This window comes from Phodopus roborovskii, unplaced genomic scaffold (genome assembly GCF_943737965.1).
Source record: "Phodopus roborovskii unplaced genomic scaffold, PHOROB, whole genome shotgun sequence".
In the NCBI taxonomy this organism is placed as follows: Eukaryota; Metazoa; Chordata; class Mammalia; order Rodentia; family Cricetidae; genus Phodopus; species Phodopus roborovskii.
The window spans coordinates 9,876,186-9,894,796 of NW_026126460.1; the positions used below are offsets into that span (position 1 = coordinate 9,876,186).

General features: G+C 43.5%; 1 protein-coding gene across 1 annotated transcript in view; it reads left to right on the plus strand.

Annotated features, from left to right (window-relative positions):
• Pard3b (par-3 family cell polarity regulator beta) overlaps positions 1-18,611 on the plus strand; it is a 948,779-nt gene that overhangs the window by 892,762 nt on the left and 37,406 nt on the right. Inside the window, 1 exon segment of the mRNA XM_051190339.1 lies at positions 1,229-1,308. Coding sequence (XP_051046296.1) covers positions 1,229-1,308 — 80 coding nt within the window.

Here is an 18,611-nt window from a genome sequence, read left to right on the forward strand (position 1 = left end):
CAATTCCAGAGCAGCCAGGGAGAAACCCTGTCTCCAAAAACCAAAGCAGGGAGGAGGGAAGGGAAAGAAAAAAAGAAAAAGAAGAGGAGAGAGAAATAATGGAGGTGGGAAGGGGTCGTGTTATGGGGGACACAAAGGCAGCTGGAGGAAAATGGGGTTTTATGAGTGTGCATGTGAGCATCTTAGAGAAAAATAACCTCGATACTCCTATTCCATGTGTTGCTGAAATAAAGTTTCTCGGGACAGGTGCTAGAAGGCTTTGTGCAATGACTGGATATCAGAAGTAGTTTATTCTGCCTGCCTGTGTATACATGCTCTGAGGCATCCCTCCCCATCATACCCCACCAGTAGCACATGCATGTAGACACACACCCTGCCCAAAATGGATGACAGAGATGCACAGGAAACTAAGACTCCTGCAAAGAAGGAAATGGTTTCGGGTTCCTTTTAAAAGTCACAGCTAAGGGGGCATCAAGATGGCATGTGAGAAAAGGCTCTTGCCACCAAGCCTTATTAACTGGAGTCCAATCCCCAGAAGCCAGGGGCAAAGGAAGAAAATGGACTCCTGCAAAACATCCCCTGACCTTTATACGTGCAGCAGGGCATATACAGACACACAGGAACACATGTACACAGGGAAAATGTATTTTTTTTTTTAAAGAAAAAGTTTAAACAGTGCTAAGAGGAGAGAGCCTCTGGCAATACAGTGATTAAATGTAATATAGCACCTGAGGTATGATCCTGGGGACAGAAAGTACATTACATAAAAATATGAATAAGGTGTGAATTGTAGTTAACAGTCATAAACCAATATCGGTTCATTAATCGTAAGAAATGTACCTTCCTAAAATAAGAGCAACCTAGACACAGGGTATCTGGGAACTCACTATACCATTGGCTCAGTTCCTCTGTAATTCTAAATCTGTCCTAAAAAGTAATGTCGATCTGGCAAAGAAGAGAAACTGCCCGATAGAACATCCCTGGCAATGGAAATTGGAAGGAGTTGACTTGACAGTGACCCTTTTTGAAAGAAGTGACTGTTGTCAAGCACAATGTCTGCAGCTTGATCATTGGTGCCTGTAGGATGCTGAGTGCTTGCTCGCTTTCCCCAGGTTGAATTTTTGGCAGGCGGCTGCAGCATTTGTGCACTGATTATAATTTTGAGATGCATTGTCAGTAACTGGGGTGTATAATGGACCTTCAACTCTAATTACTTTTCTCTCCACAGGTGTCTGGAAAGGGTCCAGATGGAAGCACACACAACCTCCGCTTTGAAGGGATGGAGCGGCAGTACGCATCCTTACCCAGGTAGGGTACAGAGGGGTCACCTATCCCCAGCTCACCCACAAATGAAACTGTTAGAGATATCTGTGTGAGCTAGAAATTTGGCTTTGAGATGGGGAATATGTTAGAGTTTTGCCTTACTGCCTTCTGCTGGGGCCCTGCTGCCATCTTCACAACTGTGCTAATAATTGAAACACTTGAGGGTTATTCTTTAAGGGAAGAAAATAGTATATCACTGCAATTGAACATGTCAGCACGAATATTGGATACTGAATGGAAATCCTAAGCCATTGCTATAAAAATGGTATTGAACATCCTGCACCAAGCTTAGAGACAATAAAATGGTGAATCCTGTGTCCTAGAAGTTCCCTGAGAGAAAGGGCAGGCTGGCCTTAACCTTGGAGCTTCAGGTGCATGTTAAAAAGAGGGAGAGAAACATGAGCCTGGAAGGCGTTTTTAGAATCTGACTCTGTCCTTGAGGCAGTGAGCAAATATTGCTAAAAGGCCCAGACAAGTCAGAGAATAGAAAGGACTTCATGGGAAAAGTTCGCTTGGCCAAGCTGACCTAACTTGATCCCCACATGCTGTAATGAGACACCCCTGAAAATAAGATACAGTTCACAAAGTTTGTGGCTGTTATCTGAGAGGTGTAGAGTCCAGTCTTGCTAGTCTACAATCAGGAGTGTGCAACAAAGAGGAGACCTTTCCAAGATGACTCACAGCCACCTTGCATGGGAGTCCGATAAGTTGAGAGTGTGAGAATTAGTGAGTTCAGAAGGGAACACAGAAAGGGGAATGCCAGCCAGCAGCCTGGAGTAACTGAGTGTCACCTTAGAAAGGGCAGGCACAGCTTCATTGTCACCAGAGCTGCGGAGCTGTGGAGATGCGGTTGCTGTTGAGTGACATGTGGGCCCCACTTCTGTGGGTGAAGCGACAAAAATAATATCCTGAATTTGATATCAACCACAGCCTAGGTGACCATCTGCTCTTACAAAAAGTGTGTTAGGGCTGGACAGATGGCTCATCCTTTAAAGTGCTTGCCACACAAGCAAGCATCAAGCACGAGAACCAGAGTTCAGATCTCCCCACACCCAAGTAAATGTCAGGTGGGTGTAGTGTGCCATCTGACATTCCTGAACTCCTAAGGCAGAGGATCCCAGGGGTGAGCTGGCTAGCTAGACCAGCTACAACTGCAAGCTATGGGTTCCACTGAGATACCCCACTGAGATACCTTGCCTTAGAGAGGAAGATGGACTTCAAGGAAGGAAGACTCCTGATGTCAGCTTCCGGCTTCCCTGTACGTTCTACACGTACATAAACAGACAGATGTGCACGCACCCATATAAGTGTACCCACACACATATGTACATGCACCACCCACACGCATACACTTGCACCACACACACACATGCACCACATATACACATGAAAAATATGTTGATTTTCAGAAACAATAAAGCCTTATATTTTCCAGGGTGCCAGTTTTTATCATTGTCCCTGGTTGGATACTGGAAGTACAGGCTTTGAAAGCTTTGATGCAGCTGTATTTTATATATCACCCTGTTTCCTTTATGTGATATCATGTAAGGTTTGCTTTTCTCTTTCCCCCTTCATCTATGATTAGTTTCCTGCCCTATTTTTTCCCTAGCTTAGCATTTTGTTTTCATTTTGAAAAAAATGGAGTCATTTCCAAAATTCACTTGAAATATAAGGTTTCCGGCTTTCACTGGTAAAGTCTATGGAAATTGTGGTTAAGGCAAAGAAAGGAGTAAATGCTTAGGGGAAGTGCAGAGAGGGGGAAAAATCATTTTAATGTCTTCCTGGCCAGCTTGCATCCTGAGTTTAGAAACTGCTTTTTTTTTTTTTTTTTTTTTTTTTTTTGTATAAATCAAAAACAGAGAAATAACATTTAAAGTTCTAGAAATCTCATTCATTTATCAATTCCCATGTTCTAGTGGTCACCTACAGTATAGAGAGGGCCCCAAGGGTATAGGCAGTAGATATGGTCCCAGAAGACTGTCCTTGAGATTCTCTTTGGTAGTAGGTACGAGCAGGAGGCCTTTTCTAATAATGATGAAATGTGCAGAGTAGTAACTATTAAGACAAAGGCCTCTGGGTTTCCAAACTCGTGTTTATTTTCCCTAATTAGCCCAGAAATGCCCAATCATGGCTGACTCCAAACAAGTCTGTTTAGGAATAAACACTGCTGAAGGAGTTCCGTGACAAAGACAGTGTGTGGATGCTGTTTGTGGCGCAGGAGCTATCAACACAACGTATGAATTGGCAAAACCCTGCCAGCTCTGAGACATCAGTGTGGCTGAAACGGAGGCAACTTAGACTGACAATTATGCTGCCTGGCACCAAGTCCCTTCCCACACACAATGGTAGGCCTGATTAGCTGCACGTGCACGCAGACCTTTATGGCTGCCTCGCAAACAGAAGTAGGCGTGATGGAGCGCGGACAGAAGTGTGAGAGTACCTGCACACCAGGATTTTAGTCAGGGGTACAAACCCAAATTTCCAACTAGGGATCCAAAGGAAAGACACACAGCTCCCTCTCAGGCTGAGTGCAGCATCCCTGGGGCACACGTTTGCCCAGTGAGAAGCAGAGGTAAGGGACACCTGCCCTGCTGGCCTCTGAGGTGTGCAGTCCTGCTGAGAGCCTATGTATGACCTGGTTTTCTCCATCCCTACCTGGGGAGGGGGGGGATTCCCCTGTCCCCTGTTCTCTCCCTCCAGGGGTGAGGGACCAACAGCTCTTTAGACAGCAGGTCCTTCTTTATCACAAAGGCAGGAGAGTTTAAACTTTTATGGAATCAATTTATTAATCAGAAATCAGACTGGGTCTGTGTATAGAAAATCACTGGTCATCCTTACAGAGGATTTAGTCAGCCACTAGCTTACTTGGATCCTGGGCTGTTCATTGGGATGTCCAAGGAGTTTTAAAGGTAAAGTCAAATTTGGAAGCATGGATAGAAAATGCATCCTCAGCTAGGGGCTCATTCCTACACTTTTGGGGAACTCAATCATCTTTAAAGCAAGCCCAAGCAGGTGGCTGTCAAGTTAATGACACCACACAAAAATAAAGCAGAACCCTGGCTAAGGCAGGCAAAGATAATACCTCATACTGGGTAGTTAGGAGCTTGCCTGAGGCTAAGGGCTAAGCAATGTTAAGTGTTATTGTTAAGCAATGTTAAATCTTCTGCCTCCAAAGGAAAATGACTTTATTTCTTTCCTCCTGCGGCTGCTGTTTCTAGAAAGCCGGGTCTGCTTGTAATACAACCTCATTAGCAAACCCCAGGCCTTGACTGGGGCCTGTCTTACCAGCCTATGCAGTGCCCAACTTTCTTTGGTAGTAAACAATGATATCAGCATCCCCTTTGTCTTGCCTGACACAAATTATTACCTACTCACTGCAAGTGAGTGGCTGTTTTCTGGGCTGTTCTAACGAGTGAACACCGAAGTACACATTTTCACTAAGGGTTTTTTTTCTACTCCAGCCTCCCAGCCCCTTCCAATTCTCCCAGGCTCATTCTCTTCTCACAGGCCCTTCAGCTGTGGGCTCTCTGTTCACCCATCTCTCTCGAGCCTCCATCATTTACCTGACCCAATCCTGGCCCCCTGGGATCCCATTATCCTGTTCTCTACAGATGGCTCAGTGCATCAACACATGATGTTGCTCTTCCAGGTTTGAGATAAAGTGTGAGGTCCTAAGGAATGAACAAGACAGCAAGACACACTGCATTTCGTCTGTAGTCCCCTGTGCATGGAAGGTGGCTGGAGAAACTCAATAAAACCCCCTTTATCAGTTCCATTCCAAAATTCACATTAGGCAGCACCAGCTGGGCCCCTGCTTCTGGCCAGCATTCCTTTTAATCATGTGATCAACTCCCTGGACTCTCCCACAGTGGATGTTCAGACACACTTCTACCAAGAAGATGACTAAACATTCCCAAGCAAAGTCTCCAGAGGTGACCTCACTTCCTTTCCGTTATGACCCCAAGGCATCTGACATTAGCTCTCCCCATCTGATCCCTGCAGCACAGCCTGCTGTCTTCTCCAATACACACTTCCCAAAGGAACCTAGGAGGGTCTGTCTAAGTTTGGAGCCAGGCCATGTGTGTAACCCCAGCTTAGTCACTTACCACCTGTGTGGCCTTGGCCGGTGATCCAACTGCTCCAGGCTCTGCTTCCTCAATTGCAAATTGGGGGTGACATCAGGGTCTCCATCTACCGGTGGCAGCATAAGGATCAAATGCATGACAGAAATGCAATCAGGGAATATTTAAGGGATTTTTTTTTTTTTAGCTCATTTTTATTTGATCCCCGGGGATGAGATTTTCCTTTCTGTAATGAAGCAAGCCCATTCTCACTGGTGTCTCTGGGACCTGAGAATACTGCCTTTCTTTCTCTGGGCTTCATCTCTTTAAGCAGAACTCCTTTCTGGCTTTCTTCCCTTTGCTTATGACTGTAAATGCAAAGGCTCTCCTGCACAGCTTGCTGGATGTCCCTTCCACCCTGTGGAAAATGCAAGGTTAACACTGGCCTGGAGATATGCTGAGAGTCCCAATGCAGAAAGCACTGGCTGACCCTGGGGAAATCCCAGGTGTCCTGGCAATGGAGAGCAAGATATTTCAGCCAATTAGTATGGATTGAGTGGCGAGCTATGCTAACAGGCAATCTAGGAGACAGTGGTTCCTATAGCGAGGGGATCCATATAGCAGATCCACAGTGTTGACTTGGGTCTAAGCAAGAAGACAGGGCCTCTGTCCATCAAGACATAAGGATAGGCCTAGGATAATACCCAGGATAGAAGGCTAAACATGCTACTCTAGCTGCTGGGGCAGACGGTGTGAAAGCAGCACCCCTTTCTCTCCTGGGAGGATCCCCAAACATGTTACCTAGATCTGTGCACTGTTGGCTCAGGACAAGGGTGACAAACATGCTATTCTAGGGCATTTAGCTAGGGAAGATGGCACTATCTCTACAAACTAGTCTTTTGCCCTCTACCTTTGGTCCTGCCTCACACAGTGTCCACCTAAACTAGAGAAACGTGGCCTATAATGTTGGCTCTATTCATGCAGGACACTGCAGCCTCTCACCATAGGCTTCTGACTATGCCCTGGTACTTCCACCTGATCCTCTTCCAGCTGTTTCCTTTGGGTAAATTAGCTCCTATGTCTTGAAGGAGTCAGTTCTAACCATTGTAATGAAGGATCCAGTGGAATGGCGAACCTCCATACCTCTCTCTTGCTGAGATCCCAATCACAGCTCTCTGTTTCACACATCCATCTTTCCAGCTCAGGGAGTACCTATGCCAAATATAAGTCCTCCTCTGTGTGTGTCTATCCATCTATATGTCTGTCTGTCTATCTTTCTATCATCTATCTCTCTATCATCTATCTGTCTGTCTCTCTGTCTCTCTCCCCCACTTTATCTTTCGTAACATTTGTTTTGGTCCTCTTCAGTACCACTCTAAGCACTCTGAGTTACATAATCTTCACTGCTGTGTTCTACTCTCTTTAAACTACATTTCCTAGAAGTGAGAAACTTTGGCTTCTACTCACTATTATTTAGACCTGTCACTAGACAGGACCACACATACAGCGGGCTCTTAATACATGGATAAAGAGATGAGCATACATTTGTTTTCATTCAAGTAATTTGGGGGAGAGAAATTCTCCAGAGCTTTCTCAACAGTCTGTCTTAAGACTGTTTTCCAATATAGTAAAGATTTCTCCATGAGAATGTCTCTTTTCCCTGGGATCGATACAAGTGCAGACTTCTAACCAGTTAACCCTTCATAGCATTTGCTATGTGTTAGGTACCTTTCTAAGCACTTTGCATGTATTGACTGACTTAATCCTCACAATACCCCTTTGACTCAATAGCAGCCCTGCTATTCATGGGTAAGGGCTCTGGGTTAAAGAAAGTAAATTGCCCAAGTTCAACAAGGTAGTAACTGAGCTGGGACTCGAACCCATGCTATGTATGTGTCTTCCAGTCTGCAGAGTTAACCACTGTGGCTCCATTTTCCTGGCTGTGACACTCCCTTACATTATTTTATCATCCGTTTCTCTTCCTCACTAAACTGTAAGTGCCTTTGAGGACAGGGACTGTGTCTTATTCATCTTTGTATATGACACAGAACATTACTAATATCCAGGTTAAGTAATGCCTTTCAACCATATCTGTACTGCTGTCATAAAATCAATTCCTTCCTCCTTCCCGTGGGTCCTTCATTTGAAATATGAACAGTTTAATGTGTAATTGCTAGATGAACATTAAGCAATATACTTTGCCTACCAAAAAGAGAATCCTGTTTTGTTAGAACACTCCTGAGACTTGAAATAGCAATGTCTGCAAATTGGTACTTTGGTTCTTCAAGATTAAGAATAATATCTTCCCAAAAGGAAAAAGATTATATGAAACCTTTCTGCAGAATAGTGTATAGAGAAAAAGAAAGAAAGAAAAAACCTTTTCCCAGGACCAGTGACTTCTAGTCCTGATGCTATATTAGCCCCTTACATCATACATTATTTGGGAAAAAGATGCATCTCTGAACATCTCACACAGCTTTCAGCTGGGCTGTGTGATGAGGAACATAGTAGAGCAGATTTGGGATCCAATGGGCAACTTTAGAATAAGGAAGCAGCTTATGCTTTCATCCTGGAACCCCAAAATAAATTTGCTTCTAAGTATGTTCCAATGTTTTCAAATTGGGTATTATTATACTCCAATCAGAAGAACCCTCCATAGGAGCATATTGTACTGTCATACTCCAGTCCATTCATTTAGTTGATTTCAGCTTTCTGGACTGTGCTTGCCTTTGTCTATCCCCAGAAACACTCCAACCCCAAGGTCATGGCTAGCTGTGAAGCCTTTTGTTCACTGTATTCTATCATTCCCAGCAACATTTTATCTATGCAGCCCCTAGGACTCTCCCCACCATTTCTTTCCACACTGGAAATATCTCCTTTACAGATTTCTCTGTCTTCTCCAGTTGGCTTCCTCTCTCCTCACTGCAATTGACTTATCTTTGCCAACCTGGCATTATCTATAGTACTTGCTATATAGATGGTGGTGACATTGGGGTTCTACGGGTATACTCATCAATGCTACATTAAGGGTCTTTAGCTGGAGATAGTTTAGCTCAATAATTCAATGAAACATGAGCAATCAGAGCATTGGGTGTATATTGGGTGTATATTGGGTGTATATTGGGTGTTATCTGGGTCTCCAAGCTGCATAACTAACTATTCTACCATACTCCAGCTTGTCAAATAACATGTTATATGTGCAGATATGGACTGCTCCTAGGAATCACAACAGTAGATGGGATGTTCTACCAGATTCTGAGGCCCATTCAGCTAAAATACTACTTCCCTAAGAGCCTTAAACGGACACTGCAAATCATGGCCCTTCTCTTGACTCCTTTCTCATGGGGCAACTTTATCCGAAGGGCCTTCCTTACCACCAGAGACCTGCTGAGCTGTGACTAATGCCACTGTTTGTTAAAACACTACAAAAACTTGTACACCCTCCTAACACCCCCCAGTGACACCCACCTACATATACCCTCAGTGACACCCTCCTATATGCCCTTCTGTGACACCCTCCTACACTCCCCCCCGGTACACCCTCCTACATCCACCCTCAATGACACCCTCCTACACCCCCCAAGCCTGCTCTCTCTCTCATCTTTCTCAAGTTCACTGTTTTGAAAATCTGGTCTTTGGTTTCCCTCCCTAGTGGAGTGAACTGCCTGTTTGAATGACCTCTGACACTTCCTCAGTTTTAATGCTGAGGACAAAAATGATGAATTAGCAGCAATTTAATTCTTTGTGAGATGACTATGTGCCCAATGTCAACTCAAACTTCCTGAAAATGCAAAAAGCCCTAGCATGGAATGTCGCTTTAAGATGCCAAACAGCTGAGATCAAGGGTTAATGCTACCGCCGTATCATTTTTATGTCACTTAGTTCCTCAGATAAAAGTCCATTTTAATCAAACTTTTCATCATTTCCTCATAGGCAATATATCCTTGATGCCAGTTAGAGTATTTGATATTAATTATTCAGTCGAAGGCCTCCATTATGAGTTTAGTTGGAATATTTGTGATTTAAAACATGTTAAGACCCATTACAGTACTGATGTCCCCAAAGTAATTTTAACTGAATCTTGATGGGCCATATATTAAATTCTATAATTTTTTTAACTTTTTGTCTCATTTTCCATATCAAATTCTACATACTGTTGCATATTTGTTGGCTAAGTACTCTTTTTAGGAGAAGAGTATGTGCCTGCAATTTCAAGAGTGCCAAATCTGGCATTACCTTGGACTTGAAATATGCTAAGCTAAGCTGGGTAAGCTGGCTTCCATGTTTTCCCTCTTGCATATATTTAAAGGAGTGCTAGCATTTACTTCCCACTTCTCCAGCCAAAAGTAAAGAAGGTTGTTTTGTGTATAGGCATCTGCTTAATTTAGACTGTTGCTCTCTCATTTCTCATAATCCTTGGTAATTCTTGATGTTTTCCTATTTTATTACCATCCCACCATCTGCCTCCAGAAACTCACTGCCCTGGAATTATAGTGGTGGTTTCCTTAACAGTACTGCACTATTCTGCACAATGTGTGTGTTCTTATTCTTCACCCACCTCCTCACTGGTTCTTATATACCACCAGCTGTTTGCTACAATCCCTTGGCTCAAGTCCCTGGACTTGCTTTATACAAGCATCCGTATGTTAACTTACTGCGTGCGGGTTATTAATTCATCCTTGTATCTGATGCAACTATGTTTGCTATCTGTGCCCTTTGACTATTTCAGATGACACATGACTACAACATGTAAGCATCCTGAATAAAACATTTCTACCTAACCAAATGTGTGAATATGTGTTATATTATTCTATAGGAATCGTTAACAGAAAAACCACTAGGTATATTTTTCCTCTTTATGTACACATATTCACTTGCAATTATTTTAGAGATGTTTATTCTTGAGTTAGTCAGTGGTATTTAAAAAGAAGGTGGGGTGGGGGCAGGATTGTGAAATGCTGAGTATTTCCACATGCATGGTCTTCTATCGTCCCCAGCTAGCTGGGTATTAGTCATTATGATGCTCTTTTAGCTAACAATTACAAAGTCTTCAAACTGAAAAAGGAAGGACCAGAATCCAAACTTGGCCACTTATGCCTTTTTCACTTCTTTTTCTTATTCCACCAACTCAAATCTCAATTGGTTAGAACATGATGCCTTCTTTTTTCTTGCATATAGCTTGTATATAGATTGGAAGATATCTTAGGTCATTTTAAAAAATGTATCCATGACCAAGATTTATCCCTGGTGTCTGAACTGGCTTTTTGGTGCCCATTCCCTATATGGTGGGATACCTTGCTCAGCCTTCATGCAGGGGAGAGGGACTTGATTCTGTCTCAACTTGATATGCCAGGCCTGGCTGACTCCCTGTGTGAGGCCTTACTCTATCTGAGGAGTGACTAGAAGTGGGGAAGAGGTGGGGAGGAGTGGGAAGAGGGGGGAACTGTGGTTGGTATATAAGATGAATAAAAAATTTAAAATAAAAATTGCATCCATGAGTTGGGGTGTAGCTAAGTGATAGATTACCTGCCGAGCACCCTTGAAACAATGAGCTGAATCCACAGCACAGCCCCCTGCACCAAATGCATCCACATTCATTTTACCATCTTTACAAAGAAAATGGGAAAATGCTAAAACCTGCAGGCTATGAAAAACTAACAAAATATAAGATAAACAGTAGAGAATTTATGAGGGGAAAAAAGGATTTTTAGACCCTGGATGACATAAATTTTATTCTTATATCATTATGGTAAGCTTTCCCCACCCAAAACCAACTTAACCATCTTTTCCTTGTTAACCATAACTGTTCTTAATGGGAGTAGATACTGGGAAGTGGATGGCTCTGGCTATACAGAATGTAAGTGCTCTGTGCCCATGTGCCAGGACACGGTTCCCAGAGCCCAGATTTCATTTTGCAATGGTCTTTTACATTGGGACTTGTGATGGAACAGTGAGGGAAGGAGCCAATATTTGATGACTATTTACTATGTTCTAAGTAAATGCTGTGGGAAGGAGGTTACTTTAAACATGTTGCTTCAACCATTTCTTGTAATACCCTGATGTTTAGATGGATAAAAAAGACACTTTGGGATGCAAAGTAATATGGTCAAGACCGTGGGCCTTGTTGTCAGTCTACTCCTTTCTACCTCTGAGATCTCTGCTCTCTACACTATGACAAGGTGTCTTGTTCCAGCCTTATTGAAAACAGTTTGGAGAGATGCATTCTGTAACCATCCACAATGAGGCAGCCCTCCTGTTACTGACCCTGTCCTAAACAAGCACAATAAATAACTTGGACATTAACAGGAAACAGGTCCCTGGTAGGTATTCAAGATTACTACAAGCAGACCCTATGAACCATGGAGCCCCCTTGGCATACATGGTTAAACATCCACCTCTTCCTGTTGAATTATCTTTGTAGCAGTGTACTTTTTTTAAAGACTGCACCCATGTTATGCAAAGTGGTTAGAAGTGTGTGAAACACGTTGGTTCTACTTCAGCAACTCTTGTAGCCAAGAGAGAATTCTTAATCCTTTTAGGGTATGGTTCTGGCAGATCCTTGAGAGGACAAGGCTGAGATGCAAGTACCAGATCACGGTGGGAGATTTGCTTCATCTGACTCTGCTACTTCAAATACTGGGAAGAGGGATTGGCAGTGGATTGCCATGGCAGTGCCACATGAGCCCATCTGTGCCCTTGTTCTCATGTGGCACAGGCCCCACGACCTCAGTCATTATGCTGGGAACACCTTGGTCCAACTCCATGATTTCCAGCAAAGGCAAACATTTGTAGTACAAATGGGAAAGGGGTTGGTGCAAAAAGAGCAGCTTCCAGAATGTGTCCTGGCTTATATTCCAAGTCTTCAATTAAGCCTAGACAGAAGTGGCTGGGGCTTGTCCCAACAGAGCATTGTCCTGTGCCACAATTAGTACAACTGACCCTTGTGGTTGAACGTGGAATGACATGTTAAGTAGGTGGGAGCCTGGCAATTCTCATTGGCCATGCTCCACCAACAGGGTACTCTGAGGCATCATTAGCTGATGCTTGGAAGTAGACAGGGTGGTGACTGCTCAGATAAGGTTTCTGCCTGCTAATTGCCTACTTGTAGAGGAAGCAAATGCAGACCCACATCCAGAAATGATAGCGTCTGACAGCCTGGCTTTTACAAGAAACTAGAAGGAACTGTAATCGTTCTAGCAGGAGTTTAAGATGGAAAATAAGCATGTTGAGCTATTTTGAGAAGGCATTTGCTTTAGTGGCGTTATTTTCCTGGAAGCTTTCATGTAAATCCAGAATGGAGTTTGTATCAAGCTTCTCAGACATTTCCATTGGTATGTTGATATCTTTGATGACTTATGTTAAATGATCTGGACTGTGGGACAACCCTTTACGGTTCTTCTAACATCAAAATCCATATATAAGACAGCTCTTGTAGCCAACATGTTATATGAGTAACTTCTGGATGTGCTGCCTGTACTGGGGCCAAGACACTGTGATCACTGCCTGCTGTGGGCCGGTGACAGACAAGTCATTTTTGTCAGCCCTTTATCAACAGCTTGCATTCCTCCATCCTTGTGATCTCTCCTTTCATCTAATTAGAATAATAATGATATGATGATTATGATAAACAGTAAGTTATTGGGGCTATCTGTGAAGTTTTATGAGCCTAAATAGATGAGCTAGGAAAGGTGTTGACCTCTGCTTATTCCTTCATTCAACAGTTGTCTCTGACTGTTCCCTAAGTTTAATATGCACTGTAAGCCCTAAGAGGCCAGCAATGAGCACAGAAGAGCAGGGTTCCTCTCCTATAGTATTTATGTTCTCCTATAGTATTAATGGAGAAGCAAGTGACTAATCAATAACAAATAAACAGAAAATTGCCACACTGCCTATCACCAAAAAAAGGACACGTGTATTATTTTAAAAATATAATGTGAATTTCACCAATTCAAGGGAGGGAATTAGACATGTGTCATGTTCTGAATAAGGCTAAGGAGAAAAACTAGAATGTGGCAGGCCATGACAATGTGGCCTTGTGGTAGGAGAAGGCTTGACAAGCAGAGATTGAAAGAAGGCTGTGTGGCTGGAACAGAGACAGTGAGAACTGAGCAGGGGGGCAGAAGTCAGATTTTGTGTGGGCAAGTGGGTGCTATTTATATTTACTCGAAGAATAATTAGAAGCCTTGGCTGAGTTGTAAGTAATGGGAGGATGGAGTCAGACGTTGCTTTGCAATTTTGTCTAGCTTCAGGGCAAGAACACTTTAGAGCAAGCTGGGGTGATGCAGGGCAGTTGGACGGGATTTATAGCGGTTTAGAGGAGAGATGCCGGTGGTACACACAAGGGTGGTGATGCTGACAGGAGAAATGCAGGGCGGGGAGGGACCCTGACAGTGCACGATGATGGATTACATGTGAGTGTGCTGGAATAAGTGTATCCAGGTGTCAAAAATAAATCTACACAAAACTGCTGGAAGGTAGTACCACCCCTGGAGAGGAATAATACTGAGGAAGACTAAGGCTATGGGCAGATCCTGTGTGGGGGTTGGTAGGTTTGAGGGGTCTTTCATCCCTTCCTGTGTGGAGACAGGGCTTCCCACGGCTAGGAAGTGCAATGGCTGCGCAAGGATGCTACACAAAGTCTATTTATGAAAACTGAATAAAGCCCCCAGGGCACACCAGGGAAGGATGAGATGATGAAGTGCAGAGTTTCATACTCAGAATGCAGAAAAAGAGGCGGGGAGATGCCTGTGGGTCCCCGAGGCCTGGGCACCAGCCCGTGGCTATGACATGCCGTCACTGGTTGTGTGGACAGAAAGGCTTATATATCACTGTCTCTGTAATTCCATTCTGGAAATAATATTTTTCTCAAGTAGAAAGAATTGAGGACTTAATGTCATCTGGCATTCCATGACTAAGCATGGCTCTGACCCCACATGGCCTAATCATGAGATGAAGAAGGAAGAGTGGCAGTGATTTGGCGCTCTGCACTGTGTTTATAGAACTGAAGGTCCTTTCCTAAAGAACAATGTGCCGAAGTGTGGTGCGTGCATGAAGAGGCACAATTCACTCCTAAGTGGTTCAGGAAATAGCGGGACATCTATAGACTAAATGCATATGCAGCACCAAGTATAGGGGGAGAAGAAGGAGGAGGATGGGGAAGAATGGAATAGAATTGTAGCATGAATAATAAAAACCCAGAGACAGATATTGGGGTTAAAGCTGAAAATCAGAGAAGCAAGGCAAGCAGCCACTAGAGAGTTCTCACCTCCAATGCGCAGACCAAAGGGGTGATCCACAGATCTGTCTCCACCAAACCTCAGACTCACCCAGCTCCTGTCTCCTCCCACCCAATACTCCTTTCTAGTGCTGGGATTAAAGGCATGGGATCCCAAGTGCTGAGATCTCCTTTGTATGAGCTCTGTTTTTCTTTTAGACTGGGTCAATTTTGTGCAGCCCAGGATGGTCTTGAACTAACAGAGATCCATCCATCTCCAGAGTGGTGGGATTAAGTGTGTGCACCACCACTGCCTGGCCTCTATGGTTAACTAGTATGGGTGGCTTTGCACTCTGATTTTCAGGCAGGCTTTATTTGTTAATTCATTAAAAAAAAAAATCACAGAGAAAGAATGCATGATAAAGTGAGGCGAAATGTAAATGGTGGGTTTGAATAAAGGGCGCAGAGATCCTTGTACTCCTGTAACAGTAACAATGAGTAGAAGTTCTCAACCAGAGCCCGTTCAGAAGTTAAAACATTCCCATTCTGATGTGGTTATCTGGGTTTCCATCCAAAAGTACACTCAGATATAGAGATCAAAGTGTGATCTTTGTCAAGCGAACGCAGGAAGCATTCGGCCCAGTGAGGAAAGAAAGGGGAGACTGCCCTTAAGGTGTGGTTGTCACTTTTTTAGGGTCTTCTGGGATAGCATAGCAGCCTCACCTGGGAAGCAGTATTGTTGAGAGTTTATCTGTCAAGTTCCATTAGTCATTGCCAAAGGAATTCTCAAGAGGTGCCAACTCCCCATCACTTGGCCTGCCTGCTGTACCCCATGCTTGGAATGGTATCTGTAGACCTAAGTGCTGGGACGAGGGAGGGGCACAGCCCTGCTGCTACAGTGAGGGAGCCTTAGGTCCCTGAGTCAGCAGTGATGGCCTCCCATGAAGGAAAATACATAGTTATACCATAGCTGCAGACTGTTCTAATTCCTTCAGATTCTTTCCGAGGTCTCCATGGATTGGTGGTGTCCTATGTGGGACACACTGAACACCAATTTCAACAGAGTGGGGGGGGGCAGTTCTGGATGGAAACATTGCTGAGTTTTCTTTGTTTCTTTCAAATAAACAATTTATCAGAAGGGTGCAAGGTCTTTAGCAAGTTCATTTTCTGTTGAGTGAATGCCCTGGCCATCACCAAAAGGGAGCTGCACACCCATCAATTAAGGATGGCAGCTTAAGTCTCTATGGCAACTATACTTAGCATTGTGGTTATAAATGCCATACTTTCGGGAAGATTTCACTTGAAATCTTTGCTACAGTTAATGGCAGAAAGTGGGCTGGGTGGGTGGCTATAAATGCACACAAGCACATAACACAAGACCTGAGTTCTATCTGCAAAACCCACATTAAAAGCCAGATTTTGCATTGCATCTGCAAAGGAAGGCAAGGGCAGGAAGATCCATGGGGCTTGCTGGCCAGTCAGCCTACCCAATATCCAGATGCCAAAGACACCTTTTCTCAAAAAGCAAGGTAGATAGCTCCTGAGGAACAATACTAAAGTTGTCTTCTGGCCACCACATTCACACACTCACACACACACACACACACACACACACACACACACACACACACACACGACCAAATACAAAATTTTCATCTTATGGCCTGGGTACATATTCTACATTCTCGATTCAGCAATAGTTGTTCCTCTAGACTGTCCATGTTATATCCATGAAGGCCAGAAGTCAGACACACCCAGTTCAATTAAGATGTTTGCTCTCACTCTAGGACAGAAATCCATGTCAGAAGTCAAGCAGGCTACAAGATAAAGTCCTAGTGTGTAATTGACAGGCCAAAGAATGTGAATATTTTTAAGTCACTTGTTAGGTTGACCTTGAAACGGGTTCTGCTGATTTTATACCTCCACCAGGTCATCTTTTACATCAGGCCAAGCATAGTGCTGCTGTGTAGCAATTATGAGCACAAACTGTTTTAATTTGTAATTTCTTTACTCATAGTATAATTGGATATTCTTTTTTTTCCCCCAAGATGCAATTTCTTTCTTAAGGAAACCCTTCCCCTTGATCCTGTCCCAGTGGCTCTGACCCTTGGCATCATGGGCAATCAGACTTTGTGAAGTGATAGACAAGCTCTGTGTTTTTGGAAGACACATGCCTGTGGTGCTCTGCTCTAGTTCATAGTAACTTGCAATGTGCTCCTTAGACACGGCACTTCTATCACTGGAAAATGTTGTCTGTTCTGCTGGGTCAGGAGAATGATCTGTGGTAGCCATACTTATGGTTTTGAGTGAGAGAATTTATTAAATATATACCTAGCCAAAGTAAAAAGTAAATAAATGCAAAAGAGGGAGTGGGGAGGAAGAGAGAGATAGTAAAACATCATATTGGATATCGGCTGGGGAAGTTAAGGCACTCACTTGAGTTCCAGAATGAACTTTCTTCCAGTGTCTCTATTTCTGGCTTCTCTTTCCCACCACAGGCATTTCATATCAGGGGATAAGCAATAGTAACCTTGGTTGGGAACACCTCACCTCCTAGCTGGTCTCAAGGGCACTGTCTTTACTCTTGGGCTGTTTTACTCTTCTCTTGCCTCCCTGTCACATAGTTGCAGCACGAACTCATTCCCAGACACAGTCTTAGCAGGCTCTTGACAAACATGCATGGTTCCAAAGTGGTAAGGACAAGGTTCACTTCCAGAGCCAGCTGCTCGGTGAGTTCAAAAAGCACAGGAGAATTTACCAGTGCAATGCACACGAGACTCTTTAACTCTAGGAAAAGGAAGGAAGCTGTTGGAAGCCTTGTCTTGCAAGTGCAGGTGTTAATTTGGCTAAACCCAAAGGATTCCAAAACTCGGAGAGGTTCTTCATCTGGGGCCTGCGTGGGTCCACATTGTCCATTGATTAGTTGCAGAGGATCACCAGACTTTCTGAGATTGCATGCCAAATGTTTTGTGAGTAATATTTTGCACACATTCCTAGTAGGAATGGCAAGCAAGTGAGTTCTGTGACCCAACAAGCTGAATATTTAGAGAATTTACTGTAAAGCCCTCCTTAAAAGGGTCGTTTTTTTTTTCATTTTCAAATTTATGATTCCAATGTGACAAATACCCATTTACAACAGAATGATAGTGACTTCAAAAGCTATTCAGATTCTAAAAACTTATGAAAACAAAAATATTCAAACAGTAACTTATTGGGTTGGAGAGTATCTTTAGTATCAAAAAACTAATCATTTCAGCAAATAACCTAATTATGGCCCTCCTCTTAGCCCCACAAAGCAGTGTATTCATGTACTTCTATTCTGAACACAGTCTTAACTTGTTTTTTTAAAAACAGTGAAGACTTCCCAGCATGCTGAATGACATCAAACAATTGTCCATGTGCCCTCGTGTCCTCCCACAGAAACACCTGGGAACAATGTAGAACCTGCTTAAGCGGGAAACTCAGATTTGTACAGGAATCAGTGCTACCTAAAGAATGATTCACAAAGCTAGAGATGGCTCAGAGGTAAGATGTATGCTGTGCAAATGTAAGAAAGTGACTTTGGATCCCTTGCACACATATAAAAGCCAGGTATGTTGTGGTATAGTTCCGCAACCTCATCCTTGGGGACACAAACACCAGTATATCCCAGGGACTCACTGGTCAGCCAGTCTAGCCAAAATGGTAAGCTCTGAGTTCTGCAAGGACTCTGGTTCAAAAACTAATTGTAAAGCAGTAGGAGAAGACACCCAAAGTCAACCTATTGCCTCTACACACACATACACACAATGACCAGCAAGCCCACCTGCTTATCCATGTGCACATACATACAACATACACACCAGGATTCACACGTGCTAGCTTCCCAGAAGAATGACATCATAATACCATCCCTGGGAAGCAGACAGGAAAGGAAGCATTCATAAGAATGAGCAGGCAGCAAACTCCATGGGAACAAAAAGTACTATGTGGATCCCACTGTAAATTATAGCAGCACAAAGCCATGGGAGAAC